Source organism: Stegastes partitus, unplaced genomic scaffold (assembly GCF_000690725.1).
Source record: "Stegastes partitus isolate 25-593 unplaced genomic scaffold, Stegastes_partitus-1.0.2 Scaffold1766, whole genome shotgun sequence".
Classification (NCBI taxonomy): domain Eukaryota; kingdom Metazoa; phylum Chordata; class Actinopteri; family Pomacentridae; genus Stegastes; species Stegastes partitus.
Genome location: NW_007579497.1, coordinates 59439 through 78475, shown reverse-complemented (window position 1 = coordinate 78475; position 19037 = coordinate 59439). Strand labels below are relative to the sequence as shown.

At 40.9% G+C, this 19037-nt stretch overlaps 1 protein-coding gene across 1 annotated transcript in view; it reads left to right on the top strand.

The window, feature by feature from the left end:
* crfa4 (cytokine receptor family, class I receptor 4) overlaps positions 1–19037 on the top strand; it is a 31337-nt gene that overhangs the window by 6287 nt on the left and 6013 nt on the right. Inside the window, exons 2-7 of the mRNA XM_008302147.1 lie at positions 5831–5940; positions 10874–11015; positions 12473–12642; positions 14827–15005; positions 16416–16569; positions 17405–17492. Of these exons, the coding sequence (XP_008300369.1) occupies positions 5850–5940; positions 10874–11015; positions 12473–12642; positions 14827–15005; positions 16416–16569; positions 17405–17492 (824 nt within the window). The 5' untranslated portion in view covers positions 5831–5849. The remainder of the gene's footprint in view (positions 1–5830; positions 5941–10873; positions 11016–12472; positions 12643–14826; positions 15006–16415; positions 16570–17404; positions 17493–19037) is intronic.

The following is a 19037-nucleotide window of genomic DNA, read 5'->3' as shown; positions in this document are numbered from 1 at the left end:
AAATGACCAAAAAGACACTCGAAATGCCCAAAACAAGACGTAAAATGACCGAATAATGTTAGAAACAACTACAAGATGATGAACTGACCATAAAGAGACTCTCAATGTCCGACGCCTGGTCAACAGTTCACACTATATAAAAGCATTACAACATGAAAATGTTTCCAATTGAGATGCAGTTTGGTTTTTAAACATCAGCTCAAACAAGGAACGAATTATCCAAACATTAACTGCGACAGTCGACTAATTAAATGATTATGTTCAGGCGCCTGAGGAAGCGCAGCATCGGGGGTCAATAAGAGCATCGTCAGTGGTTAATTACACTCCAGAATAAGACAAATTAAGACATCACAGTGAATAAAAACAAGCAGCTTCGTCACATTTCTGCCGCCTTCACACCTCCTTGGCTTTTTAACAGCTACAGCCGGAGGGAATCGCTGTTGAGGTTCTCACCGCTCGAGACCTGCGAGTGCAAACAAGTGAAGTTACTTTGGAGGGCTGACTCACGGCTCTGCTCTCAGCTCATATCTGGTTTCTGCAGAATTTACGCTGGACCCAGGCGCCAGACATTTTCCAGCTTATTCAAGGGGCAAAAAAAGGACAAATGTGTGCTGGAGACTGAAATTAAAGTACACATCTTTAATCCTCTCTTCAGAAATTTTATCCCCTGCAACCAGAAGCCAATCAAGTAAAGGCGATGCAAGGAAATGACCAAAAAGGCATAAATTGTCCAAAAAAGACTCTCAAACAGCATGCAAATGACCAAAATGGTGTTAAACGCAACCACCGGGCAGGGAAAGTACTGGAAAAGACACCAGAAATGTTAAAAAATAACACAAAAAATCAAATATAAAACAAAAAATTACTAAAGCAATACTAAAAATGTGACAAAAATGATCAACAGCACACTCAAAATGTCCAAAACAAGATGCAAAATTAACACAATTATATTAAAAACAACCACATGGGGATGAACCACATACACTTTGTTTACGCTCGTACCGTTTGCGCTTCCTTCTCTATATATGATGATATGTGTATATGATGAATAATGACAAGAAATGGTGACATAAAAACTACAAAGACACAGAAAATCACCACAAAGTGACACAAAATGACAAGAAATAGATGCATAAAGACCACAAAGTGACATGTTGCTTATCGCTGGTGAAGGACTTTGACTTGATTAAAAAGCAGCATAAATAACCTAAACCTGCAGCCCTCGGCGAGCTCACAGCGTCGCCTCCGCATCCGGGGACGCCGTCAGGTGTCGGAGTGTTTTCACCACGTGCACTGTGGATTTACAGCGCAGCAAAAACAGTCCATTAGAAATCACAAGTTCAAACGGCTTAAATCCTTGATGTTATCTGAGGTAACGCTTGTAGTTCAGAGCTCAACGCAGCTGCATCAAAGGGCTTTTGTGTGTTTGTGGAGCATGAATGAGCAGTACTGGACATTTCCTGGGTTCATGTTGGTTCAATCAGGTCACACGTCGGGACTGAAAAAGACCACTCAGGGAGTCACATGTTGGGGGCTTTTCCCTCCAGCTGGTGCATCGTCTCTGGGAAGCTCCCACTTCACGAAAAACCGTGAAGAAGACGACTTTGTTTCCTCCAGGAGTCATGTGACCGTCTGATGAGCTCGCCGCTGACATAATGACTGTTTTTGTTGTCACTTTTTTTTTTAGTGGAACTCAGAATAACGCTCATTTTTTAAGGCGTCACTGTTAATGATGGTTAACAAGAATGCGAGGCAGCGACGGGCCCCTCGGTCACAGCCGCTGTGTGAAGAGACTTGATGATTCTTGTCAGAAAGTCTCAGAGCTCAGCGGAGAGACCCACAATTACCCCAAAAACACACAAACAACCACAAAAAGACACAAAAAAAAATCAAGGAACTGACATAGTAACACCATAAAGTCATGCAATATGGCCACTGTTAGACACAAAATGACAAAAAATAGATACAAAATGACACAAACACATCCACAGAGACACAAAATTACCAGGAGTCGACACAAAATGTCCACAAAGAGACATATAATAGCTACAAAACAATACAAAGCCACCAGACAGACACAAAACGATCACAAAGTGAAACAAAATGACACAAAATGACAAGAAATAGATACAAAACGACTGCAAAGAGACACAAAGTGATCAGGAGACACAAAATGAACACAAATTGATAGAAAACAGGCACAAATCACCACAAACAGATGTAAGATGAACCAAAAACTACCACAAAGAGTCACAAAATGATCAGAAGGAGACACAAAATGAGCACAAATTGATAGAAAATAGACAAAAATCAACCACAAACAGATGCAAGATGAACCAAAAAATACCACAAAGAGTCACAAAATGATCAGAAGGAGACACAAAATGAGCACAAATTGATAGAAAATAGACAAAAATCAACCACAAACAGATGCAAGATGAACCACAAGTCACAAAATGACAAGAAAGTGACACAAAATGACAGAAACACAACCTCGAAGAGACACAAAATTACCACAACAAAACTCAAAATGATAGAAAGCAACCAGATAGACACAAAAGAACCACAAAGTGACACAAACTGGATGTAAAAACAGCCGCAAAGAAACTGTAGAGACACAAACTGGTACAAAACAACCAGGTAGGAAAAAAAAAACTTTCACAAAGTCGAACAAAGTGACCAGAAAACCCTCAGCTGGGTTTCTTCTAAACAGGAAGCTTTTGATGGAGCAGCTGATGTTGAGTTTATTTTATGACATTGCCTCAGCATTAGCAGAGCAGCTGTGAAGCTCAGACAGTGAACATGGGGTGTGATTTTGGGGAATCTAAAATGTGCAGTGCAGCCTGAAGCTGTAAAAGCAGCAGCGAGTGCATGTGCGGGTCAGAGGTTTTAGTGTCGGTCGTCTTGCGTCCAGTCGGGGCAAAGTGAGGCTGCAGATAAGGCCTCGCTGTAATCCTCTCTCCTGTAAGATCAAGGCGGGGATTATTCACTGTGATTGTTGTCCTCGCGCTCGAGGATGGAGCTGCCGCCGCCGCCATCCTTCCCTTCATAGGGGCACACTTTAAAGCCCCTAAGCCCCTGTAAGACTTCATCAGTTCATAGTCTTGACGTCGGTCTTTTACATAAGGCTGGCGGATTTGGTTTTATTGTTTTCTCCCGATGCGTCGCGGCTGCTGTTGCTGCTGTTGGCCCTGGCTGACTCTCAGACAGCTGTCAGAGAGTTCAACATCAGCAGGACGAGTGGAGAAGAGGGAAAGAAGGAGGGAATTAAACAAAGAAATGAGGAGAGAAGAAGGCAAATGTACAGGATTACAGTGAACATTGTGAGATGGAGTAATGACCAAAAATAGACACACAACTACCAGAAAAAAATGACCAGAAAGACGCACGAAATGACCACAAATGTCAAAAAAGGAATGTAAATTGTCCAAGAAGTGAAACAAAAATACCAGAAAGTAACAAAAAATTACCACAAAAAGACAAAATGTCCAGAATGTAACACATTACGACAGAGATGCACAAAATATCTGGAAAGAAAATCACCAGAAAGTAACGTAAAATGACAAAATGACCACAAAAACACACAAAATGACTAAAAAAAGAGATGCAAACCAACAACAGAGACACACAAAATGTCCACAAAGGGACACAACCACCAGGAAGTGATGCAAAAATGACTGAAGGGTGACACAAAATCACCAGAAAGCAACACAAAATGACCGCGAGAAGACACAATGTGGTCACAACGGGACACAAAATGACCAAAAAGAGATGCAAAACAACAATAAGGAAACACAAAATGACCACAAACAGACACAAAATGACCGCGAGAAGAGACAAAATTACTGCAAATGACAAAATGACCACAAAAAGACACAATGTGGTCACAACAGGACACAAAATGACAAAAAAGAGATGCAAAACAACAATAAGGAAACACAAAATGTCCACAAACAGACACAAAACAGCATAAAAAGATGCGAAATCATCACAAAGACAAAACATGACTAGAAATGGACACACAGTGACCATGTAGGGATGCAAAAGAAACAAAAAGCTGCACAGAAAAAACAAACAAGTAGAGACACAAAATGTTAAAAAGTGACAAAAAAAAGCGGAAAAAGATGCGACGAAGACACTAAATGACCACCTAATGAACGAGAGCAAAATCAGGACTTTCTTTGTGTTTCTACATCCCAGCATCCCTGATACATGAAACCATCTAAATCTAAGAATAACCGACGGCAACGTGACTTCTTACGCTGCAGAGGTTACAACGAGGGTTCGTTTTAGGTTCTGTTTTGTGGGACGATTGTTCAGAGCATGAACATGCAACAGTCCAAGAAGCAGAAGTTTGTGACGTTTCATGCATTAACTGGTGTGAAGTGACTGCAGGTCACCAGGAGCCAGATTGCAAGTCAAGTTCCGGTCAGACGCTTTGTGCAGGAGCTTTACTGAGTCACAGCAGGAGGCTTCTTGGCCGACGGCTCCTGATCCCGACTTGGGGAGCTGAATTTAGAACATGACAGGCAGGTTTGCCGAAGACACTTCTGATTACAGCTTACAAAGAGCAAAATACACCGTAGCTGCAAGTTATGTTAGATTTTAATATTGTCGCTCAGGACGCAACAGAAACAGCAACACGTTACTAAAGTCTTAATTATCTAGGACATACCTGAACTGAAGTAAATTGAATGTAGGATGTAAGGATTAGCATTAGTCTGCAGCAGATGTAGCTGTTTTTATTTTGATCTAAATGGAAGACGATATATTATAGAGCTGCAAATATCAGAAATCTTCCTTTTAGTTTCTGGAATAATTAATTAGCTGTTTGGTCTCTAAAATGTCAAGATGACAGATGTCAAGTTATTCAGTTTACTGTCATTTTGACTTGTTTTGTTTTTGTTTTTGTTTTTTATTGTAATTATTTTCAAAGTTTTTATATAAGTGACAACGGTAGCTTATATTTTTCTTCAGATTTTTTTTTTTTTTTTAATTGAGCAAGTTAATTAAATAAACATGTATATATCTTAGGGCTAAAAATAAAGTACTGTGTTCTTATTAAAGAGGTGGGGACAGCAGCTGGTTGGCTTAGCTTCACACAGAAGACGATCGTAAATTTAAAAAAAGTCAGTTTGATGATTAATACGTCAGTCCATCTGGATAATTTCTTGATCTGTATAATCATGAACACAATCTGTCTTCTGTTTTGTTTCGTAGTCACCTTCCATTACATTTTTCCATCTGCTATGTGCCGGTAATAGTGCCAGTTGAATGCAATGAGTAATTAAATAGTATAAGTTTAACATTGGCTCCAGTGGGCTTCTGTATTGACGCACCATCTTTCCATTCTTGTTGTGCCACGTCTAACTCATCCCCACTTTGAAACATGTTTTTGGACTTTTTCTGCCGCTGCTGTTGACGACTGCAGGAACCTTCTGGAAGGAGTTTCCAAAAAAAAAAAAATCCACTCAAATGAGGTTTTCTGTTTGTCCGTTTTGCTTCGAAGAAAGTGTAATTTTTCGGAATGCGTGCACTCATTATCTGATGAGGCAGCGGCGTCATGGGGGCCTGGTTTGATGGGAAATAGGAGGAGGCGAGGGGGTTTCATCCCTTGTGATGTGTCTCATGACTGGAGCTCGGCGTGAAGCGCTGCAGGACCATCAAAGCTCCCTGTCCCGCCGTCGCTGCCTCACATTCCCGTTGCTGGACGCTGTCACATGGAAACTAGACTTTGTCGCAGTGAGTGAAGCGCTGTGGGAGCTACAGGTGGTGTGGAGGGGTTTTCTCGACCCAGAACTCATGTTTGTTTGTTTGTTTGTGTTGACAGGCTGACAGACGGCGGCAGGATGCTGTGGCTGCTGCTCTGTTTGCTTCCTCTGGTCGCCTGCAGCAGGATCGTCGCCCAGGAGGTCACTCATACAGACAAACACAATGATGGTGAGTTTAAAAGCTAATGTTTAAGGTTTACTTTACAGTTTTTGTGTAGTTGCTGTATTTTGACTCTCTGAGCCTAAAGCGTTTTTGTTGCTCCCGTTACATTTATGTTCACTGTAAATATAGATAAAGTCCTGCACCTCTATGGAAACAGAACAACCACGAAGAAGGACAGAGAAATCAGAAATGTCTTCTGTGCAGCACGACACAGTTAGAATGACTGAAATCATTTAAAAAAAAACTTAGATTTTTCCAAGTTTTTTATTTTTTTAATAAGTAATCAAAGTGCCAACAGCTGGCAGTTCAGCTGAAACCTTTCTCAGTAGGTGTCAGGCTGCAGCTGAGGCACTAACGCTTTTACAGCTGTGTTTTTTTATGGACTCTGGTTCCAGCAAACAGATTTTTACTCTTTATTTTTGCGAAGTTTTAACCGAGAGATGTGCAATAAAGTCATTTTGATGAAATATAACAAGCACGTCACAGATGAGTAGTTCAAGTACAGTCAGGAAGTTCAAGATCCCACTATTCTTTCTATACTGACTCTACAAACTATAATTATTCAACTACCGTAATGTCTGGACTATAAGCCGCTACTTTTTCCACACGCTCTGAACACTGCGGCTTTAACAAAGATGCAGCTAATTTATGGATTTTGGCGAATTTGCCTCGAGAGGAATGTGACATTGAGAGCAACAACGAAAGAGAGACTGAGGACGTGTGTGACTAAGGAATTCTGAGGCTGTTCAATTCCGACACTGAAGACTTTAGTGGTTTTAATGCGCAGGAGGAAGATGAAGATAGAGATCAATGACTTTTTCCTGGTAGGCGGCTGTATTTTTTATTTCACGACAGGCACTGTTCGGAAAAAAAAGCATTTGCAGTACGTATTTAATTAGATCAGCTTATAGATAAGTGCAGCCTACATTTTTTTTTTCTTTTTAAAGTTAGTGGGTGCGGCTTATATTCAGGTGCGCTCAATAGTCCGAAAATTACGGTACATACATTTTTAATTAGTCTCCATACTTGTCTCCTCTCTGCTCTGTGTGAACGCTGCCTGCAGTTCAGCTGAAACTACTGTTCACATCTGAAGCAGTTATACTGTTCATATTTTTGCTTTCTGCAGCCAACAGGTCGAACTTTTTACTCATTTTATGCTAAATATTTCTTGACGTTAATGTGCGATTTTTCTGTTATGTTTAATGACTCAGATGAATGCAGAAATACATTTCCAGCGCTGTGTGCAGCAGTCGGTGGTTGTGAATCCGAGCATCTGTGATTTTAATTGAAATTGATGTTTTTTCTGCGAATTGCTAATTATTTGTAAAACATTACAATTAAAAGCGGTTAGAAAATATTATTTTTTATGGTGCGTATTTTAAGAAAAAAATCTAGATTCATTTATCTACGTATTAATTCACAGTATTAAATGAATAAAAACTAAATTAAAAATACGTTTGTTCACATTCCTATGATTAGAATGAATCAGCACTGGATGTCCTCTTCAGGTTTCCGTAGTTTGGATAGATGTATTTTCACAGGTGATGACTCCTAAAAGAAACCAGCAGCTTAATGGATGAATCCTCGACACAACCTTAGGTCTGATCAGCACCTTTGATTAGTTTTATTCAGGCTGATGCTTGTGTGTGTTGTTGTTGATAATAATGTGCAGAGATACAGATTTGAGTTTGGTAACTTTCCAGTGAATGTGCTGCTGTTGCTCCACGTTGAGGCCAGTGAACCTCCGCACCGAGTTTGTGAGCGATTAAAAATAAATCCAGCAGCAGCAGCAGCTTCGTCTGACGGCCGGCTGAGTTGGCCCATTTATTTCCGCTCAGACGGACGTGTCGGCAGCTCGTCGATACCTCAGCAGGGAGGATGACTCACGAACCGAGCTGCTTTCATTTCTGAGCCTCACTCTGGTTTCTCTTATGTCACCTTTTCTACACTCGGTTTGCACAAGCATGCGCCGCTGTTTGGTCAGATTTAGTTTTTATTTGCATGTTGGGCTGAAGTTTATTTTGTTTGTGAGGACGGAGGTGACTCGTTTGTGACGTCTGGAGGCTCCACTTCTTCTTCTTCTTCTTCATCTGCTTGCTTGCTTTTTCCCGTCACAGTTATGAAAGGCGCAAGAAAGTATGTATTGGCTGTCAGGCTGCTGAGTGGCTGATGTTGCCATGGAAACGACACCTTCAGGGTTCAGTAAATTGCACCTCGTCTGTTTTATTCTCTTTATTAAGTTCCTCTGGTGGACAGAGTGACTTGTTTGTGGTTAAAGGTGTTTAACTAACAGGTGTCACCATGAAGCTTCCTCAGCTGGTAAGACAGGACACTGATTTTATGTGTGACAAGTTTTCTGAAATGCTTTCTTTAATTAAGCAAATGAGGCATTATCCATCAACAACGTTGCATTCCAGAACTGAAACCTGAACGTGGGATGAAGCTGGGTTCAAAACTCTTGTTTCATTTTGTTGACATGTGGGAGTCAAATGTTTTAAGAAATTAAATGTTCAGGCTGCAAATGATACACGAATCCTTTAAATTACAGACAGTAATTAACAAATAGCATGAATAAAAGCAAAAATTGCTTCATTCTGCATGTTTCATTTCAGAATTCGTCAAAATAAAATCATTTGCTTGAACTACATTCTGTTAAAAACCTAAAAACATTCAATTCAGCGCTCCTCAGCTTAAGAGAGGTTCCACGAGTGACTCAGCTGAACTGCAGGCAGTGTTTACACAGAGCAGAGGAAACTAATTACAACTGTTAGCAGTTAAATCTCTGTATGTAGAGTCACATTTAGTCCAGTGTTGCTACCACCTGTGGACACTTGGACGTGTTGGACGTGTAGATTCCACTTGTTTCAAACTTTGTAAAATAAGTGATCAAACTAAATGATTTCTGTCATTCATGCTGCACAGAAGACATTTCTCAGTTCTCTAGTCTTCTAGTCATAGTGGTTCTGTTTCCATAGAGGTGCAGGACTTCATGTCAAACAGTTCAAACAGTGTTATGGTCCTCATTCCATATCTTCATGTATTAATGTAGAACGACTAGTATCGGTATAATAATTAATTTCTCTAACAATAAGCGCCTTGATGCTGTTAAGTGCAGTGAATGCGCCTCACTGTATCCACGGTGATATGCAGAAGCTATGAGTTTGTGCGGCTGTCTTGGCGCCCAGCGTGCGTCCTTTCCTGTTTCTGAGAAGTGGGAGTTGTTGATTGGAGCGACCCTGCAGGGCGGCTCTCTGAGCTCCTTACAGCGAACACAAGGCCTTTTGTTTCCTGCTGCTCCGTGCATTCTCTCCTGGATTACTGCTGCACTCCCGCTGCTCTCATCAACCGAGGGCGCATGATGGCGTCTCCACGTTGATGACTGTGTTATTACTGCCTCAACCTAACAAATACAACTAAAAAAAAAAAAAAAAGATTTACAGTTCACGTTGGTTGTACATCCAATAAATATCAAAGAAAAGCACTTTAGTTGGCTCCTTTTTAACCCTCTGAGCTCCAAAACCCGTCGATGAGTTTGAAAGGCTTGTTAAAATGTCAGTGACACCGTTTACCAGCCAGAAACCGTGAACATTTTGGATTTCCCGCTTTCAAACGGTTCTTGAACTTATCATCAACCCTCCGAACCCCCAAAAAACAAATTGAAAGGTATGTTGTTTTAAAAAAATATATATGAATCTTGTATTTATTAGAGCAAGAAAGTGTAAAAACAGAAGGAACTGTGGGATTTTAAACTGTTTATGAAGAAAAACGGAATTACTGTTTACTTTTTTAACTAAACAATTACTGATTTTTACTTACTGAGCGTTCAGTCTTACCAACGCTGGATAAAGATCGTGACTCTGCATTATTTTCTTAGTTGTCTCTTCTTCTCAGCCTGCAGTTAAGCCAAAAAGTCCCGGATTCATGTGACTGTTTTTTGCAGCCAAGTTAATAATGGCTTCTTATTTCCACCGAGGAGCAGTGAATGTTTTTTTTTTTTTATCGCATCTAGTCAGAACAGACACTTTATTTTTGGCAAATTTATGACTAAGACACGAAGAATGGAGTGATATTAATGAAATATGACAATTTGCTTTTGTTTATGTGTGTGCAAATATTTTTCAGATATGATTCATTTAAATAAAAGAAAGAAGAAAAGGGAAATAAAAGGTTTGTAAAGTTAAACAAACGAAGACAGAGTCACAGCAGGTTGAATTTCCATTGTACTTTATTTAGTAGTTTTTAATCTCTCTATTTACTTCCAACTAAGAAATGCTTAATGCATGTTTTTTTCTTGTAATCTAATCCACCTTTAATCTGCCAGTGTGAGGTCTGGATTGTGTTTGTAAAGACCCTTTTAGGCAATTGGGCTTCATGAATAAAAAATCCTTAGTTGACTTCAGGAAAGACTATTCAACAAACGAGTTGATGATGATGACGCATAGTTTAAACCAAAGCTTTTTGAACCATTGAGCTTGTGAACACATTCTAAAAGCCCCCAAAACTAAAACTATAACCACATGACAAAGGAGCCTAATATGGCTCTTATTGCATGTAAGGATGCATCTCATGAGTATTTCCAGTCTAGATTATTTGTATCTGTCAGTTGTTTGGTCAATAAAATGTCAGAAAATGGTAAAAATATATAAATAAAAATGAAAATGTTGATCAAACCCCCAGATGATAAACTGTCATAAGAAGGAAAGAAACTAAAAAATATTTACATGTAAGAAGCTGGAATCAGAGAATTAGTTCGACCAACATAACCGGTTATCGGCATCGTTGCAGAATAATTTACAGCCACTTCATTAACGCCTGCAACTCCAGTTACAAACCTCTCACCTCCCTGTAACTCACACGTGGGCATGCGAACTTGCTCATGCATGAAAACACCTGTCGCCGTCGCCATGGCGCCGTTGACTCGACTTTGTGCTCTTCACAGGGGAGGCGGTTGCCACGACAACGAGGCCTCACATCTACTTCTGCCGCTCGCCCAACATGGAGGACTTCACCTGCTGGTGGCATCCGCTGGACAGTCTGGCGGACGGAGAGGAGGTCACCTACGTCTTCACCTACTCCATAGAGTATGTACAGCGCACACACACACACACACACACACACACACACAGAAAAGCCCTGAATCCCAAAACCCGCTGGTGGGTTGAAATAATTTTGGTTATTTTTTGTTTAAGTTACCAATATTACACCATTCAGTAGAAATGAGCCCTCAGTGAAGCTTGAAGGAGTTCAGAGGGTTCATTGAACGTATTCTTTTAATGTTTAACACGATTCAGACATGATTCATGTGATTGAAGTTGGCTTAAAATATTTTGTATTATTCCGTCTGTAACAAAAAATACAAACATAAGTACATACAGTAGCTTTAGGATTTCCCCTCAGAAAGTGAGCAAACATCAGAAAACGCTGGGTCATATGAGTCCTGCTGTTTAAGGCCAGTTTGATTTCTCGTGTTGCACTTCACCGTGCAGCTCTTAAGACGTCGATATTTCAGAGCAGCTCTGAAATCCTGAACGCGGCCTCACGTGGCCTCAGTCAGATGGCAGTGTGCCCACAAGGCAAAAAATAATGCTGCCAGTAATCAGGACAGATTGGATTGTGCCTTTGACCCCACATGGCATCGCCACTCATGGCTCCATCGATCGCTGCTTCCTTCTCCTGCTGCAGTTTGTGTGTTTGTTTGTGGAAAACAAATGTAACTGAGAGATTATCTCGTTTAAAAAATGACCACAGCCGCTGGGAATAAATGAGTGGTTTGAAAAGTGACTGCTGATTACGTTCTGCAGGTACGTCTCAGGGCTGTTTCTTAACATTTCAGTACATTTGACTGTTTCAGGCAAAACAATTAAAATAAATAACAAAAGGACCGAGTATTTGGCACAAATGGCACAAAGCTGCCGCCTGCCCACCCATCTCACCAGTTAGGTTTGTGCTTTAGTAAATGTTGTATTAGATGTACTGAGCCTCTGGACACAGTTGTGTAACCACTTCTAAACATAAAGGCGACTCTAACAAGCTTTCATTTGCTGTTAAAATTTTTCACTCTGCTGTCATCTCATCTAAAGAAGCTTTAAATAAAGGCTGTTAACTGTATTTAAAGGGAAAAAAAGCTTCCAAACATTAGTCAATTTCAATAACTTGAAGCAAAAACAAAGGAGAAGTTCATCACAAGCAGCTGCCTGAACTGGAAAGCTGCAGTTTGTAGCATCAGTACGACGTCAGATTTGACAAACTTGGAAATAAGCTGCATTTCCACCCGAATCCTCCTCAACCTTCTGCCTCTGCATGTGATCTTTGTTTTGGTCTGGTTTTAGGGTGATTGAACAGTCTTTACTTTTGACTGTGTTATGAGTTGGTTTTAAGCTGTTTATAGACTTCGTTCTGAGCTTAGTTTTATACTGGTTGTAAACTGGTTTTGAACTTGATTTTGGACTTGGTTTCCAGCTGGTTTTAAAATAGTTTTAGATTTGTTTAGAACTCGTTTTGGAAGTCAAAAGACCATCTTTTTTTCTTGTGTTGGCAGGAAGGGGCCCAAACATCAATGTCCAGACTACGTATCCGCCGGCCCCAACAGCTGCCACTTCGACAGCAGCCACACGTCCATATGGAGGGCCTACTGCATGAACGTGACCGCTGTGACCACCCGCCGGAACTACACCTCCCAGGAGCACTGCGTGGACGTGGCAGAGATCGGTAAGAACATATGCATATGTAGCCACATGTGTTGTCTCAGAATAATTTTCTCACCCTTTGCCAAACTCAGAACAGCACTCCTGTATGTTTAGTGACGTTTCATGTCTGTTGTTTAGCAGGACGTCTCAAAAACTAAATGTTAGAGATGCGAAATCTTCTGTTTTTGTGGTTGGATTTTCCAGCACAACAGCAACAATATCAAACCACAAATAAGACACAAGAAAAGAAAGAAGGATAAGAAGGCGGCTGCTCCTTCTGAGTGGCGGTAAAAGGCGCCTTCATGCTCAGCCAACCGGCCGAACAGCCTGCGGTGCTGCAGAGACCTGCAGTCAGAGCAGCAGGTGTCTCCATGTGCAGTCGAGTGAAAAATAAATAATGTGCAAATGTTAAAATGCCTTCAGGACTCGCCGGCTTTAATTTGTTCTGCTCCCAATAAGTGTAAATGATAAATGGTCTGCACTTATGTAGCGCTTTTCTACCTTTGCAGCACTCAAAGCACTTTACAATGTTTCTCATTCACCCATTCACACACACATTCACACACCAATGGCGACAGAGCTGCCATGCAAGGTGCTGCCTGCCATTCGGGTTCAGTGTCTTGCCCAAGGACACTTCGACTGTGGAGGGGCGGGGGATCGAACCGCCAACCTTGCGATTAGAGGACAACCCGCCGTGTGTTTACAGGGAGATGAGCTGGAGTTAGTTCCAATTTGAATGAACAACAGAGCCAGGAATCCACATGAAAAAAAATGTCTACATTCGGGCCGAATAAAACTTTGGACAGTTTTGGTCTTTATTGGAAATTAATACTTTATTCTCAGATTTTTTTTGTCTGTAAGTAACCAAACCAAAAATTTAAGTTAAAAATTTCTTCCAAAATATATATATTTCTTTGCTGTACACGATACACCGTAAACTGGACCTACTAGCGGGTGAATCAGCCTCTTTTAATGGTGATAATTTAGCAAAATGTAAATAAACATTTGCTCCGAAGAACAGCAGTTCCTACCTGTAGCTGAGCAGCTCACACGCTGCAGATTTAGACCTGATCAGTGTTTCTGAGCAGGTTTGACAGGCAGCACAGCGTCATGTGAAGGAGCAGGCGTGTGTGTGATTTACACACCACCAACATGTGTGCGGCAGCCTCAGGCGGGCGTCCACGTGTCCGGCGTAGCAATCTTTTGTTCGTCTCAGATGTCGTGGGGGGGTCAGCGACGTCGCTCTTATCTGGACCGTGCAGGGTGATCGGCCCACGCCTCTGCAGATAACGTCGTCGACGTCATGCCCACTGGAGCGCAAGTGAAAGGTCACAGTTTCAGTGTCTGACACAGATTACACTCAAATGTCATGTTACTGATGTGACATTCAGGGCTGCAGAGCTGCAACGTGTGATCGTTTTATTATCAGTCAGTTGCCTTTAGTGCACATGTAAACATAAAAAGTGTGTGAGGGAGGGCGTGTTTATCCTTTCACCCCTCGTCATCTGCTGATAATTCTGAGATTCACATGTAAACACACTGTGAATACCGGCGTCCACAGAAAATGAGTTGAACTGTAATGAACCGTAAGATTTCTGCATGTTCACGGAAACGCTTGGAGATGTCTGGGAGAGATTTTCTATTCCTGCTGGAGCCTGTAGCTCCAAATCTCCTCAGTTTAATCAACACCAAACATAGCTAACAGGTTACAGACATGTGGCAAGGTTAGGAGTAAGAATATCTATGTATGTAGCCCATTAGATGTGTTTCAGGTTTTCATGGGGGAGAGGAGGAGCTTGTGTCTGTTTGGCGACTCCTGGAAGTTCCTTGATGGTGTTTTATGTTGTACAGATGACATGTCTACATGAGTGTGAATAAGCAGGCTGAATGCACAGAATTAATAATAAATACGGTCATAAATATGGCATTGTGAGGCTTCCCTGCATAAATAATAGAGGATATTATGTCATTGCATTACCAACCACAGCACTGCTTTGTTGAGAAGATCATGAACATGTCTGGTTCTCTGCATATATGAAGACCTATAAGATACAACATGACTTCATTCACATGTCCAGTGAGGAAGAAATGAAAAAGGCAAATCTGGAGAAGTGAAAAGAACATTTTTGAGGAGAGGATGATTTTTTTTTCTGACCACCTGCTAACATTTGACAACGTGTTCTGTGTGTCTTTGCGTGTTGGACAGTCCAGGCTGAAGCTCCGGTCAACCTGACCTATACGCTGACAGACGCCGGCGGGGATGAAATGGGCCACAACGCACTGCTGACCTGGAGGTATCCGGTGCCCTCGGACCTGCAGTACGGCTGGATCACGCTGGTGTACGAGCTGCAGTACAGACGCATTACTGAGCCCGACAACTGGAAGGTATGCAGAGAAATCATCTTCTTCTTGTTGAGGTGGTATAAGCATTTTTAACAGTAGCACATTCAGGATATTTATCTGGATATTAAATGTAAAATCTGCAGACACAAATAAATGTAGTGTCGAAGATCTACAAGGGTTTGACTGATTTGGTTGTTTTTTTTTTGGGCTGATTCCTATTATTAGTAATCAAGATCGATAAATGATACATGAAGCCAATATGCAGCTGTGAACAAAAGTGTCTGACACTTGTTCAGATCATGTATATCGTGGCAGTCTTGAGTTTCCAGTGACTGTTAATGATCTATGATGGAATCATTGGAATAAATGCTTTTTAGTTCTTTCATGGATTTAATGGGCCAAAAGTATACATACAGCAATGCAAACATTTCGTTAAACATTGTTTGGCCATTTTCACCTCAACTAGGCACGTTTGGTTTCCGTCCACAAGCTTCTGATTGACTCCTCTTGACAGAACTGGTGCAGTTCAACTAAATTTGTTGGTGTTCTGACACAGACTTGTTTCTTCATCACAGTCAGGTTCTCGATGGTGTTTAAGTCAGGACTTTGGGGAGACCAGTCGAAAACCTTAATTCTAGCCTGGTTTAGCCATGTCTTTGCCACTTGTAATGTGTGTTTGGGGCCATTGTCTCGTTGGAAAACCCAAATGCCTCCAGCCTTGTGGCTGTTGATTTTAGGTTGTCCTTAAGAATCTGGAGGTGATCCTCCTTCTTCATTATTCCATTTACTTAAATGGTAAATATGTAAAGTCAAACAACAAAACAGCCCAAGAGCATAATGCTGCCACCACCATGCTGGATGGTAGGTTTGGTGTTCTTGGTGTTAAAGGCCTCACTATGTCTCTTCCAAACATATTTCTAGTCATTGTGGCCTAATAGCTTCATTTCATCTGACCAAAGAACTTTCAACAATTTCCCTGAGGTTTCCACCAAAGGGATCAATAAAGTTCTATTCTGTTCTATTCTAACCTACTGTAAACTGAAAGCAGGTGATGCAGCGGTTTTCTAGTCAGTTTTAAGTCATGGATAAAACCAAAGCTCTCTGTGAGTTTTCTGTTATCATTTAGACAAAGCTGCTGCTGTTCACAAGATGTAAAATACTATGAATCCATATCCAAGTGTCCCAGTGTCTGCAGTGCAAACATCCATCCTGGTGAATGTGAGCAGCTCTGGTAGCAACATCTCAGCCTGACACTCCAGGAGACTCTGCAGAAGGCTGGTCTGTGTGGGCACCAACTAAGGAGGATTAAAATTCTCACAGAAATAGTTCAGAAGTGGTCATTAACGTCTCTAAAACACTGCCTTACTGTATTTTGTCATGTTTATGTCATTTCCAGCCAGAAGAAGCTGGTTGGTCAAATGAAAATTCACATAGATGTCTGTTTGTTTGCAGGTGAAGCATCCTCTGCGTGAGCCTCGTGTGGAGCTGCTCGGTCTCCCCGTCGGCGACTACGTGGTCCGAGTTCGCTGTCGGTCGCACACCTCCGTCCTGTGGAGCAAATGGAGCTCCACGCTGTTAATGAGCATGCCCGCCAGGCCGCCCACAGGTACGCCCACAGGCCAGGTTTCCATGACGACAGTGATGCTCATGACCACCCTGCTCTTGTGATTGGTAGCGTTGATGTTGTGCCTTCTATTGCACTGAAGGTAGTGCTGTTAATGGGTTATTACTTGATTAATTTCTTTAATGAACCCGAGTTTAAATTAGCTGCTGTAGATGTTTACTTCTTAGGTAAAATTTGCCTTTTGACACAAGCTGACATGCTAAAGCATAAAATAAACAACTCATACATTTATTCTAAATATTACAACTATTTTTTGAGACTTTTGCTCATCATATTATCAATTTATTGATATTATATTACAGTATTAGAGTGATAAGTTTAAGTAGTTATGAACTTAACTGTACATCTGGCTTTTTTTTTTTTACTTTTTTGTTTCTCTTTTTCTTTATTTGAGAATTATTTTCACATTTTTATTGTTTTTTATTGTTTGTGTAATAGTGTTAATGCTTAGGCAGACAAAAAGGCGCTTTGTTCTTAGTTAATTATAAGTCAACAGTAATTTGAAAAAGAGCTGAAACAAAGAACAAGAGTAAAAGACGAGCCATTGGGTAGGTGTTACAGATCAGAGGAACGCTGTGGCCTCGGCTGAACCTGTCAACGCCTGCTGAGGTGTTCTCAGGCCACGGCCAGAGAAGTGAAGCTGCTCTCTTTAAGTGTATTAAGCACATTTCTCTCACATGTATAACTGTGAAAAAGTACAAACATGAACCACCGCCTCGCCTCAGCAGCATCTAATTAAGAAATCTAATTTTCTTTTCTGATTAAATGTGCAGCCCTGCAGATGTGAAGCTTTTCCAACTTTTCTTTACCTGTGCAGGTAAACTCCTGGTGCTGATTCTGGTGACGGGGGTCGGAGTGGTGGCTCTGCTGGTCATCACCTTTGGTATTATTCCACAGAGCAGGAGGTGAGAAAACACACATACATTTATGTCTATTTTAGTTTGACTTACTTTAACCTCTAAAGAGAAAATAAGCGAGTGGACAAAACAAAATGCATGTTTATTTGTGGTAATTTGTGTTTATTTGTGTAATGCATCAGAGGAGCAGCATGGTTATATTGCACTCTGTAGAAATTAAGGGGAAAAAAAAACTACCTTTGGTCATTTAAAATCATTTTTTGTCAGGATCTGGGATGTAAAGAGCAGCAACACTGTTAAATTGACTGAATCGTCATATTTGCATGACAAGCTAAACTTCAGTCTGTGCAAACTGGAGCTAACAGAAGCTAATAAGAGCTAAAGAAGCTACCTGTAGCTAGCTGGAACAAACATAGACGCTATCAACTGCAAACTGGAGCTAATGAAAGCGAACAGAAACAAGAGATAACAGCTGCTATCATGAGGTATCTGTAGCTAACAGGAAATAGCAGGTGCTGTCTTGAGCTAGCAAAAGCTAAGAAGAGCTAGCAAAACCAAACTGGTGCTAAAGGACGCTAACAGAAGCTAACAAGAGCCAAGTACAGCCAACAGAGGATAATAGGAGCTAATCTGAGGTCTCAGGAGATATCTGGAGCTAAAAGGAGACAACAGGAGACCTCTGGAGCTAATAGAAGCTAATAGGCTGCAGGTCGAGGTGGCAGCTAAGTTCTAAAGGCTAAGAAAGATCCCTGGCCACATGCTCCCGACAGATGGAACCATTAATCCCTGCTCTGTCTTGGTTCTGTCCTGGGACCTCTGTCAAGTTGGACCCAAACTCTCCCACCTAAAGATGATGGGCTTCTACTTCCTAATGGGGCCATTCAATGTCAAATCATGACATTTCTGCCCGACCATTTCTGATTATTTATGACAGAAATTATGGATAATTAAGAGTAAGATTGTTGTAACATTTTTCCTCAGCATATCGTGTACTTTCTCAGATATATTTTTAATGCCAGTTGACCCACTGGCAGCATGATTTTCTGCACATTAAAATTTGATGCTATGTTTGTATGACAAGATCTCAGGTACTATTGAAGATAGAGGCCTGAGTTGCTTTCCTTTTTTTCACTAAGTATTTCATATTAAAAATATTCTGTACGTTGTATTTTTGAATTATTGAGATATGCAACTACATAAGATGGGACTTTTCATGACAGCTTTAATTTTTTTTTTCACATTTCAACTCACCCATAACCGGAGAATATTTGATCAACTTGTCCAGTATTGTAGATTCTGAATCAATGCTCAAACTGGGTTGTTAAAAAAGGAAAGTTTTTGCTATATTAAGCTTAAATTTCACAGATGCCATTTTAGATATAGGTCAGAGTGAAAAACAACTTTCAAGCAAATCAGAGATAGTTGATCAGAAGGCCTTTGATGATTTGAGATGGAACGACACAATAATAGAGATAACAGGAGATATCTGGCACTAATAGAAGCTAATCGGAGCTGAAAGCACAACGGCAGGACCAGCCAGGACATTTCAAATTTCTCAGTGATTTTTCTTGTTCAGTTTCTGATGATGAAATG